This window comes from Coffea arabica, chromosome 11e (genome assembly GCF_036785885.1).
Source record: "Coffea arabica cultivar ET-39 chromosome 11e, Coffea Arabica ET-39 HiFi, whole genome shotgun sequence".
In the NCBI taxonomy this organism is placed as follows: Eukaryota; Viridiplantae; Streptophyta; class Magnoliopsida; order Gentianales; family Rubiaceae; genus Coffea; species Coffea arabica.
This window is the reverse complement of record NC_092331.1, coordinates 61231624-61248477: the sequence shown is the minus strand read 5'-3', so window position 1 is coordinate 61248477 and position 16854 is coordinate 61231624. Positions and strand designations below refer to the sequence as shown.

Sequence of the window (16854 nt, the reverse complement as noted above, 5' to 3'; positions counted from 1 at the left end):
TATTCCATTGAGGATCCAAAGAAAACACCCTCCTCTTCCCTTTCTCCCCTCCCCATCCACCCCCACTCCAAAACACAAAAAATAAAAAATAAAAAAAAATCCACCACCACCTTCCTCCTTGTTCCTCCCGCACACTTGAAGTCTCTATTTGAACAAAAACCAAAAGAAAATTTTTTTTTAAAAACAAACCTTTTCCTGTAACATCTCTAGGCCTCTCTCTACAATGAAGGTGAGATCATGGCTAAGGTCAACATGCTCCTCCTCAACCTGCATCTCCACCGCCAAAGACGCCATCGTCCCTCCACCAACGCCAAACCAACTTGTCATTTCTGATTCAAGCAGCTGCTCAGTCGACGCTCAAGCAAGTAGTAGTGCATCATCCTTAACTTCTCAAGATTCCACCTATACTACTCGTAGTCATACCAGCCTCGAAAGCAACCTCTCCATCTTAACTCTCCCATCCGTCCCCTCTCTCCAAAAACTCTCCCCCGAAGCCTTAAACCTCTCCATCACAACCCTTTGCATCACCTCCCTTAAACCCCAACAACCCGCCCACGTCAACTTCCTCGCACTAAACAATAATCTCCTCTACGCCGTCTCAGGCAGCCAAGTCAACGTTTTCAACACCACTAACTTCACGCTTTTCGATTCCTTCCACGTCAATAATGATTCCTCCTCATCCGGCTCCATCAAATCCTTAGCCTTTTGTGACGGAAAGATTTTCACGGCTCACCAAGATTGCAGAATCCGAGTTTGGAAATTAACGTCATCCTCGGTTGGACAACATAAGCTCATCGCCACGCTTCCCACGGTCGAGGATCGGTTGAGAAACTTCATATTACCCAAAAACTACGTCAAAGTTCGACGTCACAGGAAGAAACTATGGGTCGAACATTATGATGCAGTATCAAGTCTAGCCGCGGCAGAAAATTTGTTACACTCGGTCTCGTGGGATAAATATCTAAAGATTTGGCGGGCTAAGGATTTTCGATGCACAGAATCAATCAAAGCCCATGATGATGCGATTAACGCGGTAGCAGCATCACCAGGCGGTCTCATTTACACGGGCTCGGCTGATAAGCGGATTAGAGTCTGGGGAAGAGCATTTGGTGAGAAGAAACATGTTTTAATGGCTACTCTTGAGAAGCATAAGTCAGCTGTTAATGCATTGGCATTGAACTTTGATGGCTCGGTTTTGTTTTCCGGAGCCTGTGACCGGTCGATATTGGTGTGGGAGAGGGAGGAGAGTGCTAATCATATGGTGGTGACGGGAGCATTGAGGGGCCATTCGAAGGCTATATTGTGTTTGATTAACGTGTGCGATTTGTTGTTGAGCGGGTCGGCTGATAGGACGGTGAGGATTTGGCATCGGGGCCATGATGGACGGTACTGTTGCTTGACGGTCTTGGACGGACATGCTAAGCCGGTGAGGTCGTTGGTGGGGGTGGCGGAGGAGGATTCTGGTGGTGCCGTTAAGGTGTTTAGTGGAAGTTTTGATGGTGAGATTAAGGTTTGGAAGGTTATGATTTCCTCAAGTAGTGTTAAGACTCCCATCCCATGTCCTCCTTCCAATGTGGATGAAGATTGAAACACTGAAATTCACGATATAGTAGTTAGCTAGGAAAATTTGTTTTTTTTTTTTTTAAAAAATAACATTTATATTAATTTTTTGGTTGATCTCAATACTTCTCAGACCCACCCTATTGTATCGGTCATGGAAATTCACAAACAACAACAATGTTGATAAAAACTTTCAAACCACACACACACACACACATTCATATATAATAATGATAAAACTTTCAAACAACAATAATGTATGTTGAATTGGAAAGTGGAGCAACTTGGCTGGCCTCCTGCGGTTCGGTTGCATGAGACAGCTTGAAGCGATAAAAACTAGTTCCGAGTACTTAAATGAGAAAGATGACAAATTGTAGTAAAACCTGGGATGGATGGATGCATGGCCGATCAAAGTGCAGCTCCAACTAATCAACGGTATTAGATTAAGTAGTTAGCTAATGATTATGCCAAAATCAAGAACCAAATCTACGGTCATCACGTGAAAATACGTGATTAACTCGGTCTGTTCATCGCTTATGCCAACTTTAAAACGGTAATAAGAAGATTTATATATATATGTCTATGTATATGCTATATATTTTTTTTTTTTTGGAGGATACATCCACATTATCGTTGAGCAAGCATTGTGTCAAGAATCGCAAGGCGGCTGTACAAGTACGAGAAGATGATCAATGACATTTTTGACAAAATATTGCATTGCTGGAAAAGCAGTGCATCATCATAACGCTTTGGTTTAGGATAATGTTAATTATATAGTAACTATTATTGCATTGCTCAGACAACAATTGTTAATTATGGCGGTTTGGTTGAAAAAGTGAGAGATTTGAGAATACACAGAAAGGGAGAGACAGCGACACCTAATAATAGCAAATTTTATAGCGCTTTGATCTGGGTTTTTTCATAAGTAATCGGTTCAGCCTGCCATAAAACATGGAAAATGCAGGTTTGTTTCATCCTCTTTTTTTCTTTTTCTTTTTCTTTTTTTAGCATGAATTAAGCATTGTTTACCAAAGTTGGTGAACTAAAGTAAAAAAAAAAATTTCGAACTACTTTAGTAACTTGCGACGATTAAGGATTCGGAGAAGAAAATTTTCCCAAAAACCTGCACGAATGTTGTTGGTAGTGTATCTAAAGCCTAAAGGTGTCCAGTCCAGCCGATTTGAAACAACTGATTGAGATCAGGGTAGAGAGTTGAGAGTATAGTCCCCCCTTCTCCTATTCCCACGCCGCCTTCCCATTTAAGCAGCAATGAACCTGCCCAAAAAAACAAAAAAAATCTCTCGGGTGTGTTTGTGGTGTACAGCGATTTGCAAAGTGCCGTACAGATCACCAAAGAAAACTGCAGGTCCAAAATCCAAATGCTTTTTTTTTTTTTTTTTTTGTGAAAAAGAAAATCCAAATGCTTGGATGAGAAACGACGAGAGCTTTGAACTTTTTGAGCCTCATATGATCACATCTTGCGGTGCCCAGAAAAGAGGTGGACAAAATGAATGTGAGGCAATTGAGAAGTACACACTTGATTTGATCCACATCCATCCATTTGGTATGTAAAGAAATGAAAAGCTGATTGCTTTATTGCATTTTGATAACATTTATTTGCTTTACAACTAACTTCGCCTGCTTCTTTTTTTTTTATTTGGCTAATGTCACTCGGGTATTGTTTGCCAATCAAATGATTATTTGAATTTTGGACCTGTTTGGAACCTGAGTTTTTTAGGAATTTATCTAAAACTTTATTGTAGTGCACTGTAGGAGTTTTTGAAAAAATTTTGTAGAAGTTTTTGTAAGGTGAAAAACTTTTTTGTAGAATTTTTTGTAAGATAAAAAATTTTGTAAAAGTTTTTGTAAGGTGAATTTTTTTTTTTCTTTCTTTCTTTCTCTTTCCCTTTCTTTTTTTCCTTTTTCTTTTCTTTCCTCTCTTTCTTCTTCTTCTTCTTCTTCCTTCCCCCTCCCGCCACCCCTCCCTTTCCCCTTCTCCTCTCCTCTGCATTTCCCCCGCCACCCCCTTCCCCTTCCCCCGCTGCCCTGCAACCCCCTCCCCCCGCCACCTCCTCTGCCCCTTCCCCCTCCCCTCTGCACGCCACCCCCTCTGCCCCGCCACTCCCCTTCCCTGTTCCCCTGTTCCCCCGTCAGCCGTAGCGTTGGCATGATTGGAGGGAGAAAGAAAAACCAGAGCAGGAGGAAAGTAACTGCTGCTGCCGCATAGGTTGGGGGAGTTTGGCTAGGGAGGGGAGGGGGAGAGGAGAGGGAAGGAGAGAGGGAGGGAGAAAGGAAGGAAAAAAAAAATTTGGGAACGCCGGCGCCGGAATAGGTGGCCGGCGCCGAAAACGGCGGCGGAGGTGGTGGCCAGCGATGAAGGTACGGTGGATGAGGTGGGGGAGAAAGAAGAAGAAAGATAGAAGTTTTTTGTGTATTATATATTTTGAAGTGTGTAAGTTAAAAAATTTGATAAATTTTTTTGGATTCCTATAGCTAAAGTTGTTAAAATACTTATAGCTGAAAAACTTGACCAAAAAACTCACTTCCAAACAGGCCCTTTGTCTGTGTTAACTTGCTTACACATTGCAACGGAAGAAGGTATGGTATGCTACGTCAAGATTTCAGATTTGCTATACAACAAGCACTTCAGATAAAGCTCTAGCCTCTTTGTACTCTTCTTCTGACGGCAAAAGAAAAGTAAACAACCATTTTTTTCTTTTGAATAAAAGAAGGAGAAGGCGTTCTGTTGTGTGGGTGGGGGAGAGTGGAAAAGTCATCCGTTTTGGATAATGCAACTTGGCAAGTTGCAAAATGTGGGAAATCGAAGCAGCCATTATAGTTATGGTGAATTACTCGAGGTGGCTTGGAGCGTGAACGGTGATGCAGAAGAATTTCTGAATATTTTCAGAGGGAGTTGTTGGACACTCGCAAGATGCGTCGAAAAATTCAAACATCCACCTCACTCTTGTTTTAAAATGGATCATCAAGAAAAATAGTTGATGCCCTGTCGCAAGTTGATGTAGAAAATTCTGCATGATTACCAGACCCTGAGCTTTGCAATAATTTCATACGCTAATTTACGTGGCAATACTGAATTTGAGTGATGGGCAGGGCAGTGCCCAAAAGATATGATGGTAACATTATAGTAATATATAAAAATATAGTACATCCAATGGATGTATTGGTGGTCGAAACTTGGAAGTCGTTGTAACAAGTAATTATTGACCATGCATGCCAAATCAAGATTCAAAAAAAAAAAAAAAAAAAAAAAAGAAAAGTTTCAGCCCCTTACGATTAAAAAAATTGCTTTGTTTTGCAGCTGCACGCTTCCAAGTTGCCAACTTGCTCTTGCACAACTTGCTGCCTAGAATTGTTTTCTTGCCTGGGAACAAGAGGACAATCATAACAGCCACAAAGTGCACAAGCCTTTTAAAAGTTTCTAATTGCTAAGAGTATATATTCTTGTGGGGGAGGGGGAAGGGGAGGGGAGAAGCACTTCACTACTCGTCTGAGGCTCCTCATCCCAATTCTGAAAGCAACCTGGATAAGGAAGCACGGTTAGACCAGAAGATATTTATGAAGAAAAAGCATTCACCAGAGAGAGAGAGAGAGAAATATGAAAGAAAGAAGAGAATGCTTTTTATTTTATACTCGTAATCTTATTTTGGTCCCAGGATCCTTTTAAGTTGCTATGACTGTTCAGCTAATTGATCTAGAAACTGGACTAAAATGAGAAAAAACAAGAACCAGTAAGGGTGCTGTGTCATCCTGAACCGGGAGGGGTGGAAGTTCGAGTCAATCAGACGCGACATAATCAAATGGTACACCATTCATTCTTACCCATCTCAATAACGGCAGAATATTTGTTCTTGTCTGTTGAATAATCTTGCTCAACAAGAATCTGAACCTATTATCTGTCGCTTGGAGTCTTTGTTAACTAAGGCCATTAAAAAGGAACTCAGGCTAAGTACCTTCATATACGAGTTTAATGTATCCTTCCCAAGTTCTTGAAATAGAGAGGCTGCCTAGCGGGAACAAAAAAAAATCAAGTGATCTAAATATTTCTTCAACTCAACAGACAGAAAATACTGGTCAAAGTTCAATTAATTATTGATTGTCTTGACTTCAAACAACCTTGACAAAATCATGAAACATTTGAATGTTCTTATTCTTCTCCTTCCTATTCTCTTGTTCAGCTATTTTCGCTCACTGTAGTATTCTCTAGACTGTGCCAAAAACTGGGACTGAATCAAAACCACACATTATTGTCTACCAGAATAAAAACAGAGGTAAAAAAATTAAAGTGCAAATCTAGTGTAGACCCCCCCCCCCCCCCCAACCAAAAAAAAAAAGCATTTCAATTTAATTTATTTTGGGGTAAAGATTCTGCATAATTTGCTCGATACGACATCACATATTCACCTTCTAATGTTATTGAGATTCTATTGGGCCAACACTACTAGATAGTGCAAAGCCACGGCCCGTTCTAAAGAGAAATGATGTTCACACCCTTTTTAGTTTCTTGCACGCCCTTGTCAATTTTTTCCAGCAAAATATTTTCACTTGAAGCGTGTGTGATAAACATGAACTTGTTTGTAAGTCCACACTTAAAGTGCATGTCCGCAATGTACAAGAGAAAATTGTAGTAAAAATCAAACATGGGATTCATGTAAGTATCCCTGTAAAAATTTCCTTTCCCTCAACGAAACTTCTAATCTTTTCTTTCAAACTGTCTTGCTCTCGGTTCTGCATATACATTTTTGCCACTATTTGTTTGAAGATTTTTTTTTTTTTTTAAAAAAAAAAGAAAGAAGTGAAAAGAAAGTCTTCCCCATGTGATATGTATAACATGCTTCTTCATTTGTGTGCTTCCTATTATCAAGTTCATTGTGTTGAACATTGTTTCTTTGTAATTGTAGTCAACTAGCATCATGAAATGGCACTTTATGATTACCGCCGTGGATGATGCAAATGCAAAAAAAAGCATATCCTCTACATGGTGTCAGAAATCACCTAAGACAATTAGATCAAAACTATAATCTACAACTAAATGCAGAGACAAGAAGAGAAACATGTTAAACCTGATGGATTCCACTAATATGCAGGCAAACCCATTAGTTTTTGAGTGCTGCACGGTATGTTATAACTTCATTTGTCATTGATTCCAGTCGACCAAGTAAATCCCCATACTTCCAAAAGAAAAGAATGACTAAAAGAGTTATACGCTTATAACTTCTGGATTGTTTTGACTTCAATCTATTCTCACAAAAATTATGAAACATCTGAAAATTCTAAATCTTCTTCCTATTATTAATCTGATATATCTTACTTCTGCAATTAGAATTAAAATTCTCTCTGTACTCAATCATAGACATTTAAATAATGAAGTCCAATGTTCAAAAGAAGATAATCAAACACTGAGTGCAAAACTTACAAGTCAAATTTCATCAATCATGTAACCCTCTTTTCAGTAAGTAGTCATGAGCTGTAACGATGCTCATAACTTTTTCATTTTTCCTCTTATCTTAGCAAGAAATTCAATTTTATTTAGATTGAACTACTAACTTTCTTCACTCGTGGCATTACAAGATTAAGATTACAGGGTATTGGTTCTGAGCAGACAAGGTTTTAAAACTTGCTAAACTACATCTGACCATGGTCTAGCAGATAAGACATGGAGTTAGTAGTGACAGTAGCAGTCAATGATACATAGTTGATAAGAACCTTCACATCTCTTTGGAATACATTAACTCCAAAGCCTCAAAGTATTACGACGCTGATGAGACTCCAAAGAGAAATTACTAAACACCACATATATTTAACCTGAATCTTGTCAATCTGATTTACAGTTTATCCATGAGAAAGCAACAATAGTTCGTAGATACCGTGTCATAAACAGGTCTTAGGTATAAAATTTGGTATCCGATGTTTTTCAAATTCAATCGTTTTACCTTATTGCAAAAAAGGAAGTTGAGCATTTATGACCATAAGATTTCTAGATAAAGAATTTCAACAATTTTCCAAACACCAAACCTCAAACTAATGAGCTCATATTCGATTTCCTACTCATAAGGGAATTCTGAGTTATTTTAAACAACTATTTGCCTGTAACCAATAATAGAATCTGATATTCCACCTTAATACCTCACGGGATAACAGACCTAAGAGGCCATTTAGTAGCTTAAGGGCTTAAATGCTCCAACTAGGCTGTGAAACAAATACGACCAAAATTAATGGTTAAGAGATACTAGTGTTGTTATCTGAAGTCTAGCAACAAAGCTAAAAGCAAGGAAGGAAAAATAATTCCAGACAAAATGCACAGCAGTAGGAGATGATAATTTGCCACCATTGCTGGAATTGATCTAAGTACAGCTTCACCTAGAAAGGTTCCTAATTCTGCTCTCGGTACTTATTCAAGTTCAACTATAGCAAAGCAAGCATATTTTTTCACGTTTATCTGTTTAAATTAGTTCTATATTCTCTTTTAAGAGCTTACTACAAGCATAAATCATTAAGTTGTGCTTACTAGGGCAGATCAACACAAGCCTAACACCGGTATTAAATGCTACCACCTAAAACGTATACATTTTTGCTAAAACTAATGAAGCCAGAGAACTTTCAAGAATTATAATCCACCGATATTATTAAGAGAAAATACACCATATTCCAAGATCAAAATTCAGTAATACCTAGACTATAATGTCCTCAATTTTTTTTAAAAAAAACGTAGAGAAATTGTATCATAAAAATGGGGAAACAAAAAGATTGAATCTTTATCGAGTGGACCTTGTTCATGAATAGCCTCGAAGGCGTTTGCGAAGTTTCCTCAACTTATGCTTGTTCATCTTCCTCTTTCTCTTCTTCTTGACACTGTCAGCCCACATGAGTCTTGACTCATCCAAGTCCAAATTTTTTGCTTCAAGTGATTGAGACTGATCTAACTTTAGCCCAGATGAGAAGATTGGATACAAAAAATACCCAAATGAAAAACTGGGATAAATGTGAAAGTCATTTTTGTGGGCAAATTTCTCCACGGCTGAACAATTTGAACTGGGATTTTGTACGAAAGAATGAGGGTCGAGTAAGGTTTGCTGGATAGTTGTTGGAAACAAAGGAGTTAACGGCTTTTGATGGTTGAGACATGTGATGATTCTTTGATCTGGTAGCTTCTGAAGCAGCTTCTTCACGACTCCGGCCATAATGAAAAATTGCGGTCTGCGGGGCAAAAGAGGTTGATTTGTGAACTGATAAACTCGAGGGCTACCGAAAGGGAACTGAAATAAAAGAATGAAGGCGGCAAAACTGATGAGTGCCCCCACGCAGGATCGAACTACGGACCTTCAGTTTACAAGACTGACGCTCTACCACTGAGCTATAGGGGCATGTTTGCCCTTAGGGCTAACTACAATTTAATTATGACAAATATAGAACCATACATTTCTCTGAGTTTAACATGACATTGAGTATATCCCATCAGTTTCCCTTTAGTTTTAACTTATTAACCTCTTCCTTTGGTAGGATTCATAAGAAATTTGGAACTTCAAATATATTTGTATAGCATTACAATGGAGATTTTTATGTGCACCCTATTACTTATGAGCGAGGGGCAATTTTATGTAGTGTCATGTCAAATATATAGTGTAACATTACAATGGAGATTGTGCTTGTATAACGATTAATCTATTAGTACAATATTTCTATAGTAATCATCATATTATATGATATTTAGCAGGTATAAGACATGAAGTAGAACAAGAGTAAAGATGATTAGAAACTAAGAATTTATGTGGCAAATCATGAGTGGTGTACTACTATATGTCAAAGATATTAAGATTTAAATCAACTTTATTTGAGATCTTCATTCACTGTAAGGTTTGTATGGTAAATTGCGAGTGACATGCTAAACATACAATACGTATCTCAAAGAGAAATCTATAATTTATGAATTGAGAGTCTATGCTCAATTATTTTTGGTACAACAAATTGTATGAAATTTTAAAATGTTAAACTTGAGGTTTGGATCTCTAAAATTCTACCAAGTGTTAGAAAATGAAACAAGAATAAATAGGCTACAATAATATTGCATTTATAAGGAATGCGTACAATCACCATAAGAATCTTAAATGAAAATACTCATTTATTATTTTATAGAGAAAAAAAATATCAATACATCATGCTTTCATATTAAAGGGAAACATATCGTGTAAGCCATTAGTGCTATTAGATGTACTAGTTGGTTTGCTTTTTAGATACCATGCTCTAATTTATACTACTTAGTGAGGAGATTTTCTCTCATATGTATTCAAAAATAAAAAATGAATAAAGGATAAGCAAAGAATAATAAACAAAAATAATATTACAACTTTAAGAACAAAAAGCAGGATCTCAAAATACAGGGGAAGAAAGTGTAATTTAAGCATCTTATTATCCTCTCCGTGGCAAATATATTGGAGGCCCCGTCGTTTATAAATTGAAAGTTGAAACCCTCCACTGCGCACTAGGGCCTAGCTGAACCCTTCCGCCGCTCGACAGCCGACAGCCCCTGGGATTTATGATGGCCGCCTGATTCTTGCTCCGGCATAATCGGAAACTGCAGAACGACAACTTCCTTTTTTATTTTTTTTTTGTTTTAAACAAAAATTTCTGTAAAGTTTGTATGTTTGATTTTTATTCCCTGGATAATTACTTCTACATACATCTCTCACCCTCAAAATCATTGGGATCATGTTCACTTTTAGGGGTTTTGCTTCAGTGAGGCGTTGCGTTCGTTGGCTCACAACGGACGCGTCAACGGAAGCATAAATCAATACTCAAAAATGCAATCCGACCATTATATACCTTGAAAGCCACTAGTTCTCACGTTGATGTAGTTGTTCAATTAAGTCGGATTGTTACATATTAGTCTTATTATCAGTAATTACTACTTGCATATGCTTTTGCTTGGTATGGTTTATTTCCTTGAATTTTTTTTGGTAAATAAACGAAAGTTGCTTCTCAATGGTGAACTCTCTCTGGAAAAGTTCCAAGTGAGGGAGTTCAAGTTTCCCGAAGCATAAATCAATTTCGTCAGTATTAAACAGCGCGGTGTAAATCTCTGTTGCATCGTGCTACCTGTCTCCTGCTACAGTGTTTTTTTCTTTTCCCAATTTGCAATGGTTGATTTACACCCGTATGAAATAATGATTTTCCCTATTACTGTATCTACAACCGTGATAATCAGTATTGATTTTCTCTGCATGGTCAAGCAATGTTGGTAAGATTTTCATTTCAAAACTTAAATCGGTGAATTTAGATTCTAACAGTCTTTTTTTTTTTTTTTTTTTCTAATATAGTATATATGTACAAGTAGGAGAGAGATGGGATTTAAAGAAAGTGCAGAGGAAGGAAAGGAGATCTGGAGCAATGACCTCTTATTTGTCGAGGTTGAAACCCCATTATCAGAGTGTTGTTTCGAGTAAAAAGGTGTATGGATTAAGTATTTTATTGGTCCTCCCAGGCCAGGAGTGGAATTCATGAGTAAGAAGAATCCAGGAAAATACCAAAGAACAATCTTCTTTTTATATATGGTAAAAGAAGAGGAAGTTAAAGATGAAGAATGAATTACTCCAAAAACGAATGAGTTCTAATGAAAACAGTTAACTGTCTTCTTCTCAACCATACTTGCATGGATCATGCCCAGAAAAGCCCAACTTCGCATCCCTTAGACGTCATTGATTGAACTTGGTAGTAGAATGCAGAGGGAAACATCAAGTAATCATAAAGAGTAAAAAAGTTGCATATATTGGTAATCAATCATCACGTACTAGTACTAGTTCTGCATTCTGAAGATGCGGAGGCAGAAAAACAAACCCAAAAAAAATAATGAAAGGAAGATGAGACAATGAGAAGGTTAAGCGAAAAGTTTCGTTTATTCACGACTGGGAATATTTCATATTTTTACAGCACACAGCACTATTAGTGTCATCGTAGGAGGCAGAAAAGCCATGGAAGCAAAAAGTACAGCAGCTTTATTCTTAGGAGTACCACGGCATAATAGCAAACTCTTTGAATATATGGTAGTAGTAGTTTAGTTTGGACTTTGGAGAAGCAGAGCTGCTTGCTTATTATTGTTATTATTATTCAATGTTGGTTCTCCAAAGCTAACGTGACCTGGGTTCAGCTCAAATGCTGAATTTAATCGATGCAGCAACGGTACATGATGAACCTCTCCATGGGACGGCCGCATTCAGCACAAACCACCCTCTCAGGAATTTGCCCAGTAGTTCCGGGCAATATCAGGCGGTTGCAATGATGGGGGGTGTGGAGCTCACGAAGATGGTCATTCATCGCAATCACAAAGCCATCGGGGTAAACAACTTTGTCCTTCCACCGATCAAACTGGCTCATGCATTCATAAATTGTTTCGGCTTTTCCTTTAGCCATCTCATGCGAACCTCTGCTGAAGACAGCCCATCCCTGGTCACTTCCGTCAAAGCTAAGCATGGTCACAATCTCTTGCATTATCGGATCATTCTCCACTGTCATCCCATGTTGATTCTTGGAGTGCCACATGCTCTCCAGCCTCACCCAGAAAAACCAGATCAGAGTCAGGTCAGGCAGAATGTGGCTCAGGTTCTCAGACTGGATGATGGAATTGTTTCTCCTCACCCTTTCCTTGGGGTTGCTTTTCCCTACATAGAGCATCTCCAGTCGGATACCTGCAGCATTTGCAGCACCCCGCACAGTATTTGTGAATTTCCTGATCCATTCGATGTCCTCTCCACCATACAAGCATATGTATCTGTTTTCATTTACCTGTGTTAACATGAAACATGTTCAGTACTAGTTTATATACTTGGTATCAAGATGCAATATGAAACCACTCCGCATAATTTCAAGTTTGGCTTTTTTACTATTTCTTGACCCAAATTAGCAAGTAATTGATTCCTGAGATGAGAAAAGATGTCGATACCCAAAGGAAAAGGTTTGGATCAATGGAGTCAGCCAACAATTCAATCCTCCAGGTTTCTTCCCTCCACAGTGCTTCTTCTTTTGCTTTAGTGAAAGGGAAAGCTAAACTACCCCAAATCCACATCATGTGCAAAGCATTGCGATTTGAGTCTTTTCCCTGTGGATCCAGGACAACAAGCTGAGGTTTCTTGTTAAAGCCCCAGATCTCCTTGATGAATCTGATGACAGCAGGGTCAAGCATCATTGGGTGAGCCACTGAGTACCATGGCATTGAGTTTTGGACAAGCTGAAACTGCTTATCAGTTGCATCATGCCACGGTAATAATCTGTCAATAACTGGAAGCCAAACAACCTCGTACTGACTCTCTGGCCTAGTTGGCTGTTGCCTTGATTCAGAGTACATCTGATGGAGGACTGAGAGCTCTTCATGGGACATGTCAAGGTCTGAAATGAGTAGCAATACATGTTTCCTCCTCAATACATCAAGGCTAGCCTGCCATCATTCAAAAGACAAAAAGACGTCACGTACATGATAGTCGACATGCAAAAGGAGGCAAGCTAGGTTGTGGTGAAGATCTGAGAACAAACTCTTCTCTTGTGAGTTCCATCAAAGAGGGGCAGCTGGTCCTCCTTGGCATATATCAAAGCCTTAAGAATCTTCATGTTGTCAATGTGGGTTGTCTCAAAGAGTCGAACAAGTGCTAGAAATGCGTCATTTTCTCTCCTCTCCTCTGCAACATGGGAAGACTTGTGTCATTAAATGGTGAAGTAGGATGCGTAATTCTGATTTACCTATTTTCTGAAGTAGTATGTATATTACATAACTGTTCTGAACAAGTTCAATATGCAGGTAATTACCTATTCTCCGGTTTATAATATCCATTTGCCTTTCCAGGTGCTCTTTTATGCTGGCAAGCTTATGAGCCAAGCTATTCAATTCCCACGCCTCTGCAGCTGAGGCGACATATCTGTTAAAAAGACAAAAATTATAATTCAGCAATCACAATAATAAGTTTGCAACTGTCGGTCTAAGTGCTTAGTCATACCCTCATTACAGTGATTAAAATTGCAAATAGCTAGGCAAGCGTAACCTTCTGGTTGAGTACTGCTAAAAACATTGTAAGAAATAGTGCAGATGGTATCTTCTTGTTGCACATGCTAGCATGTTTAGCTACTAGGAGTGTAGGACATTTTCTATCATTAAACCAAGTAGTCAGAGAAACCAAGAATATGGCTTGACAAGAAGTGAAAATTGGAAACATACTCGTGTCCAAGGGCTATAAGGTTCAGCAGTATAAACGAACAAGCAACAATGCTACGAACGGTCCAGTAAACTGCTGTGGGGATATGGGCAGCAGCAGACATCATTTCAGGTGATTCAGGGTTAATGTACTGTGTAGGGAGCTCCTTGAACTTAACAATGCAATGAGTCACATTCAGCATTGCGTTAATGAGGTTATTAACTGCCTCAAACTTTTGCTTCAAGGCTTCAGTATGCGCCATTATTTCTGGAAGTTCCTTAAGAACTGCAACTGACTTGGCTAGTGGATTTGTGGTGTAAAGCTGAGCAACCAGCCAGAACTCACCATAACTCACAGCAAAAGCCGCAAAGGCTATTGCCACCTTGGCCTCCCAAGTATAGCTTGACAGTGTCTGGAAGAGTGCCATAGTTATTGAATGTGCATCTCCTCCCGAACTGCACTTGCAGATTAGCTGCCATATATCGCGTTTACAACATTTTTAGTAACAATGTCAGTATAGCATAATATATTCCTTCGGGTAGAGATCTGTCTCTGCAATGTCCTCTTTTTGTGCGTGTGTGCGTCTTAGGTGCAACATCTTTTTTTTTTTTTTTTTTTAAATTATTTCAAACATGGTTGAATTCACTGAAATTGTATATAGTGACAGTGCTTCATGAATGCCCTATGTCCACTGGAGCTTTGATAGGCATATATACGGAATGCATACCTCAGAATTTGTTTTGTTGATAGGATATGCTAAAAGTTCTAGCATGTCAGTGTAACCGCTGTGAATAGCCCTATCCTCCCACGTATCAGCAGGAGCTTGACTTTGTGCTCCCTAAAATGATCAAAAGAGATACAATTTTATGTTAGAATATGTGATACGACTAAATAATAAATTCATGGACGAGGACATATACTCCATTATGTACATATCCTGAAACGAGGGCGATAAATAAGAGACAATAACATACTTCGCCAAGAAATGTAGCACGGCGCATGATATCCTCAACGATGAAGACGAGAGCTTTTACATCAAATTCACGGCCATCTGGAGCATGTGCGGCTAGAATTTGCTTCATCATGGCATTATCATCTGAACTTGAGAACAGATGACGTTCCCTCGTCAAATGGCCGCTCCTGCCGGCAGGTGCAATTGCAGTTTTTGGTTGAGTCTTCAAAATACCAGGCACATTTGTGGGGGGATGACCCCTAACAGCAGCAGGCACTTCACCAAGGTGAGCCTGCGCTTCGCCAAGGTGAGCCTGCCCTTCTCCAAGGTGAGCCTGCCCTTCACCAAAGTGGGGGCGTGATTCACCGAGGTAAGGGCGAGCTGTAGTCGATGGCTGACCCCTGGTACTGGGAGCTATTTCGTGGGTTGCTTGAGTCATTGGGTGGCCCCTAGTGGTGGGTACATTTTCAATCATTGGGCGAGACACAGGCTGCAATTGCTGAATTGGCTGTATGGGCTGCAATTGCTGGCCCCTTGTAGTTGGCACCATTTCACTAGCCATTGCGGGAATAGGTTGAGGTCTTTGATGAGAGATGTGGTGGCGGAAGAATGGCTTAGCTTGGTTTGTTCTGCTTTCTCAAGGGGCCTTATATAGCTTCTTGTCATGGAATAAAGGCAGAATGAATCATGTTCCTTGCTTCGACTATGGTTTTAACCAATGAAGTTTGTGAGAGGTCGGAAATTCCCATCGCCTGATGAAGTAATAATCTAAGGATTTCGCCTTCAGTGTATTTTCACGACGCCTGTCGGTACTGTCAAATGTCGAGAGTTCTCGGACTGAGTTATGTACGATATTTCAAAAGTGATCTGTACCTGAGCTGATCAGGCTTGCACAAGCAGCTAAATTGTAATGCTTTTATTAGGTTTGCATATCTCGTTAAATCTCTCTACATATGGTCTGAATCTGGTTGAATCATGTAAATGGTCTGAATAAGTTAGGCAACTCAATTATCAATTCCTACCTGATTAATGACAACATGTTAACCAAAAATTTCTTCTGTTGCTCCTGTTCCAAGGATGGTGGAGCCATCCATGGTCGTCATGTACCATTCTTGGCGTGAGCAGAGGTGAATTAGTTGCAGCAGATGACTTGGCTACTTTAGCAATGGAGGGATACTTCTCTTTTTCTTTGCTTGATACTTGGGTCTATTATAGTACAAGAAGCCTAAAAGGAAAGAAGTCCAGGAAAGCACATTTCCACGCACTGCAAACCCACCATAGACGGTGTGACTTTTAAGTTTCTCTAATTCTTTCTTTCACCGTAAAGCTTGCTCACTTTGATACAGGATCTTATATTTGCGTAAAAATTTGCATTGCGAGAATGGAGGACAAAAACACCTATCGCATTATGCACTGCAGCGTCATCAATAAAGAGGACCCTTTTGCTGGAATAAGTTATGTAATTAACGTAATTAGTTGGTAAATGTAGATTCTATCATGCTAGCCAAATGCAGGTTAAGTTATAAATCTATCGCGTAAAGAAAAGTGTCAAAGGGGACTCTAAATCTCTCTGAAAATATTGGAATCTTGATTTTGGGGACCCAACAGACGAGGCCTTGCCCTTAAGGAATTCCAAGTAGCCAATCACAAGCATAAGTAACTGAATAAAGCAAAGTTTGAGAAGGAATAAGAAAAAGCTATGAATAATGGAATGTCTTGAGAATGCTAGCAGACAGAATCAAGTCCAACCTTTTCCAAGCTCTGTTCTGTCCTTTAGCCTATTTCTTGTTTTTTTTTTTTTTTTTTTTTTTTTGCTTTTCATTTTTATAATGTTGAGCTTTCATCCTTGCATTTGATTGCCGCCTACTTATGGAATTTCATACCATAACGCAGTTGGAAGTAATCAATTGAGAAAAGTTTTGTCGAGAGAAAGGTGAAAGAGAAGGTAAATATTTACTCGGGAAGATATTAACATGAAAATCCCCTTGTGATTTGGTGATCATAACATGTCTGATTTCTACGTATAGGAGAACATTGCTGTTATCGAACTGGTCCAAGCTCAATACGATTTATTCGAAACTGTAAGTACTATTTCTTGTAAAAAATGGAATTGCTGGTGTAGGCAGTGAATGTGTTCTTTCTTGCCAATGG

General features: G+C 39.1%; 2 protein-coding genes, 1 long non-coding RNA gene and 2 other non-coding genes across 5 annotated transcripts; 2 read left to right on the top strand and 3 right to left on the bottom strand.

Annotated features, from left to right (window-relative positions):
• LOC113717896 (protein JINGUBANG-like) lies at window positions 1–1694 on the top strand. The gene has a single exon (XM_027242739.2). It carries the CDS (start codon window positions 224–226, stop codon window positions 1586–1588), a length of 1365 nt encoding a protein of 454 aa, XP_027098540.1. The 5' UTR covers window positions 1–223; the 3' UTR covers window positions 1589–1694.
• Window positions 1695–4828: 3134 nt separating this feature from the next.
• LOC113718011 (uncharacterized) lies at window positions 4829–9018 on the bottom strand. The gene is made up of 2 exons (XR_003454582.2): window positions 8347–9018; window positions 4829–5100 (listed from the first exon to the last, which is right to left on the bottom strand). It is a non-coding gene; the product is annotated as an uncharacterized lncRNA (long non-coding RNA).
• TRNAT-UGU (transfer RNA threonine (anticodon UGU)) lies at window positions 8871–8942 on the bottom strand. Its single transcript has one exon. It is a non-coding gene; the product is annotated as a tRNA-Thr (tRNA).
• A 1528-nt stretch (window positions 9019–10546) lies between the features above and the next one.
• LOC113719772 (small nucleolar RNA snoR137) lies at window positions 10547–10689 on the top strand. Its single transcript, XR_003455025.1, has one exon. It is a non-coding gene; the product is annotated as a small nucleolar RNA snoR137 (small nucleolar RNA).
• Window positions 10690–11449: 760 nt separating this feature from the next.
• On the bottom strand, window positions 11450–15334 carry LOC113719044 (protein SIEVE ELEMENT OCCLUSION B). Its single transcript, XM_027244033.2, has 7 exons — window positions 14726–15334; window positions 14479–14589; window positions 13775–14223; window positions 13369–13478; window positions 13099–13241; window positions 12512–13003; window positions 11450–12354 (listed from the first exon to the last, which is right to left on the bottom strand). Exons 1-7 carry the CDS (start codon window positions 15263–15265, stop codon window positions 11734–11736), a joined length of 2466 nt encoding a protein of 821 aa, XP_027099834.1. The 5' UTR covers window positions 15266–15334; the 3' UTR covers window positions 11450–11733.
• Window positions 15335–16854: the final 1520 nt, after the last annotated feature.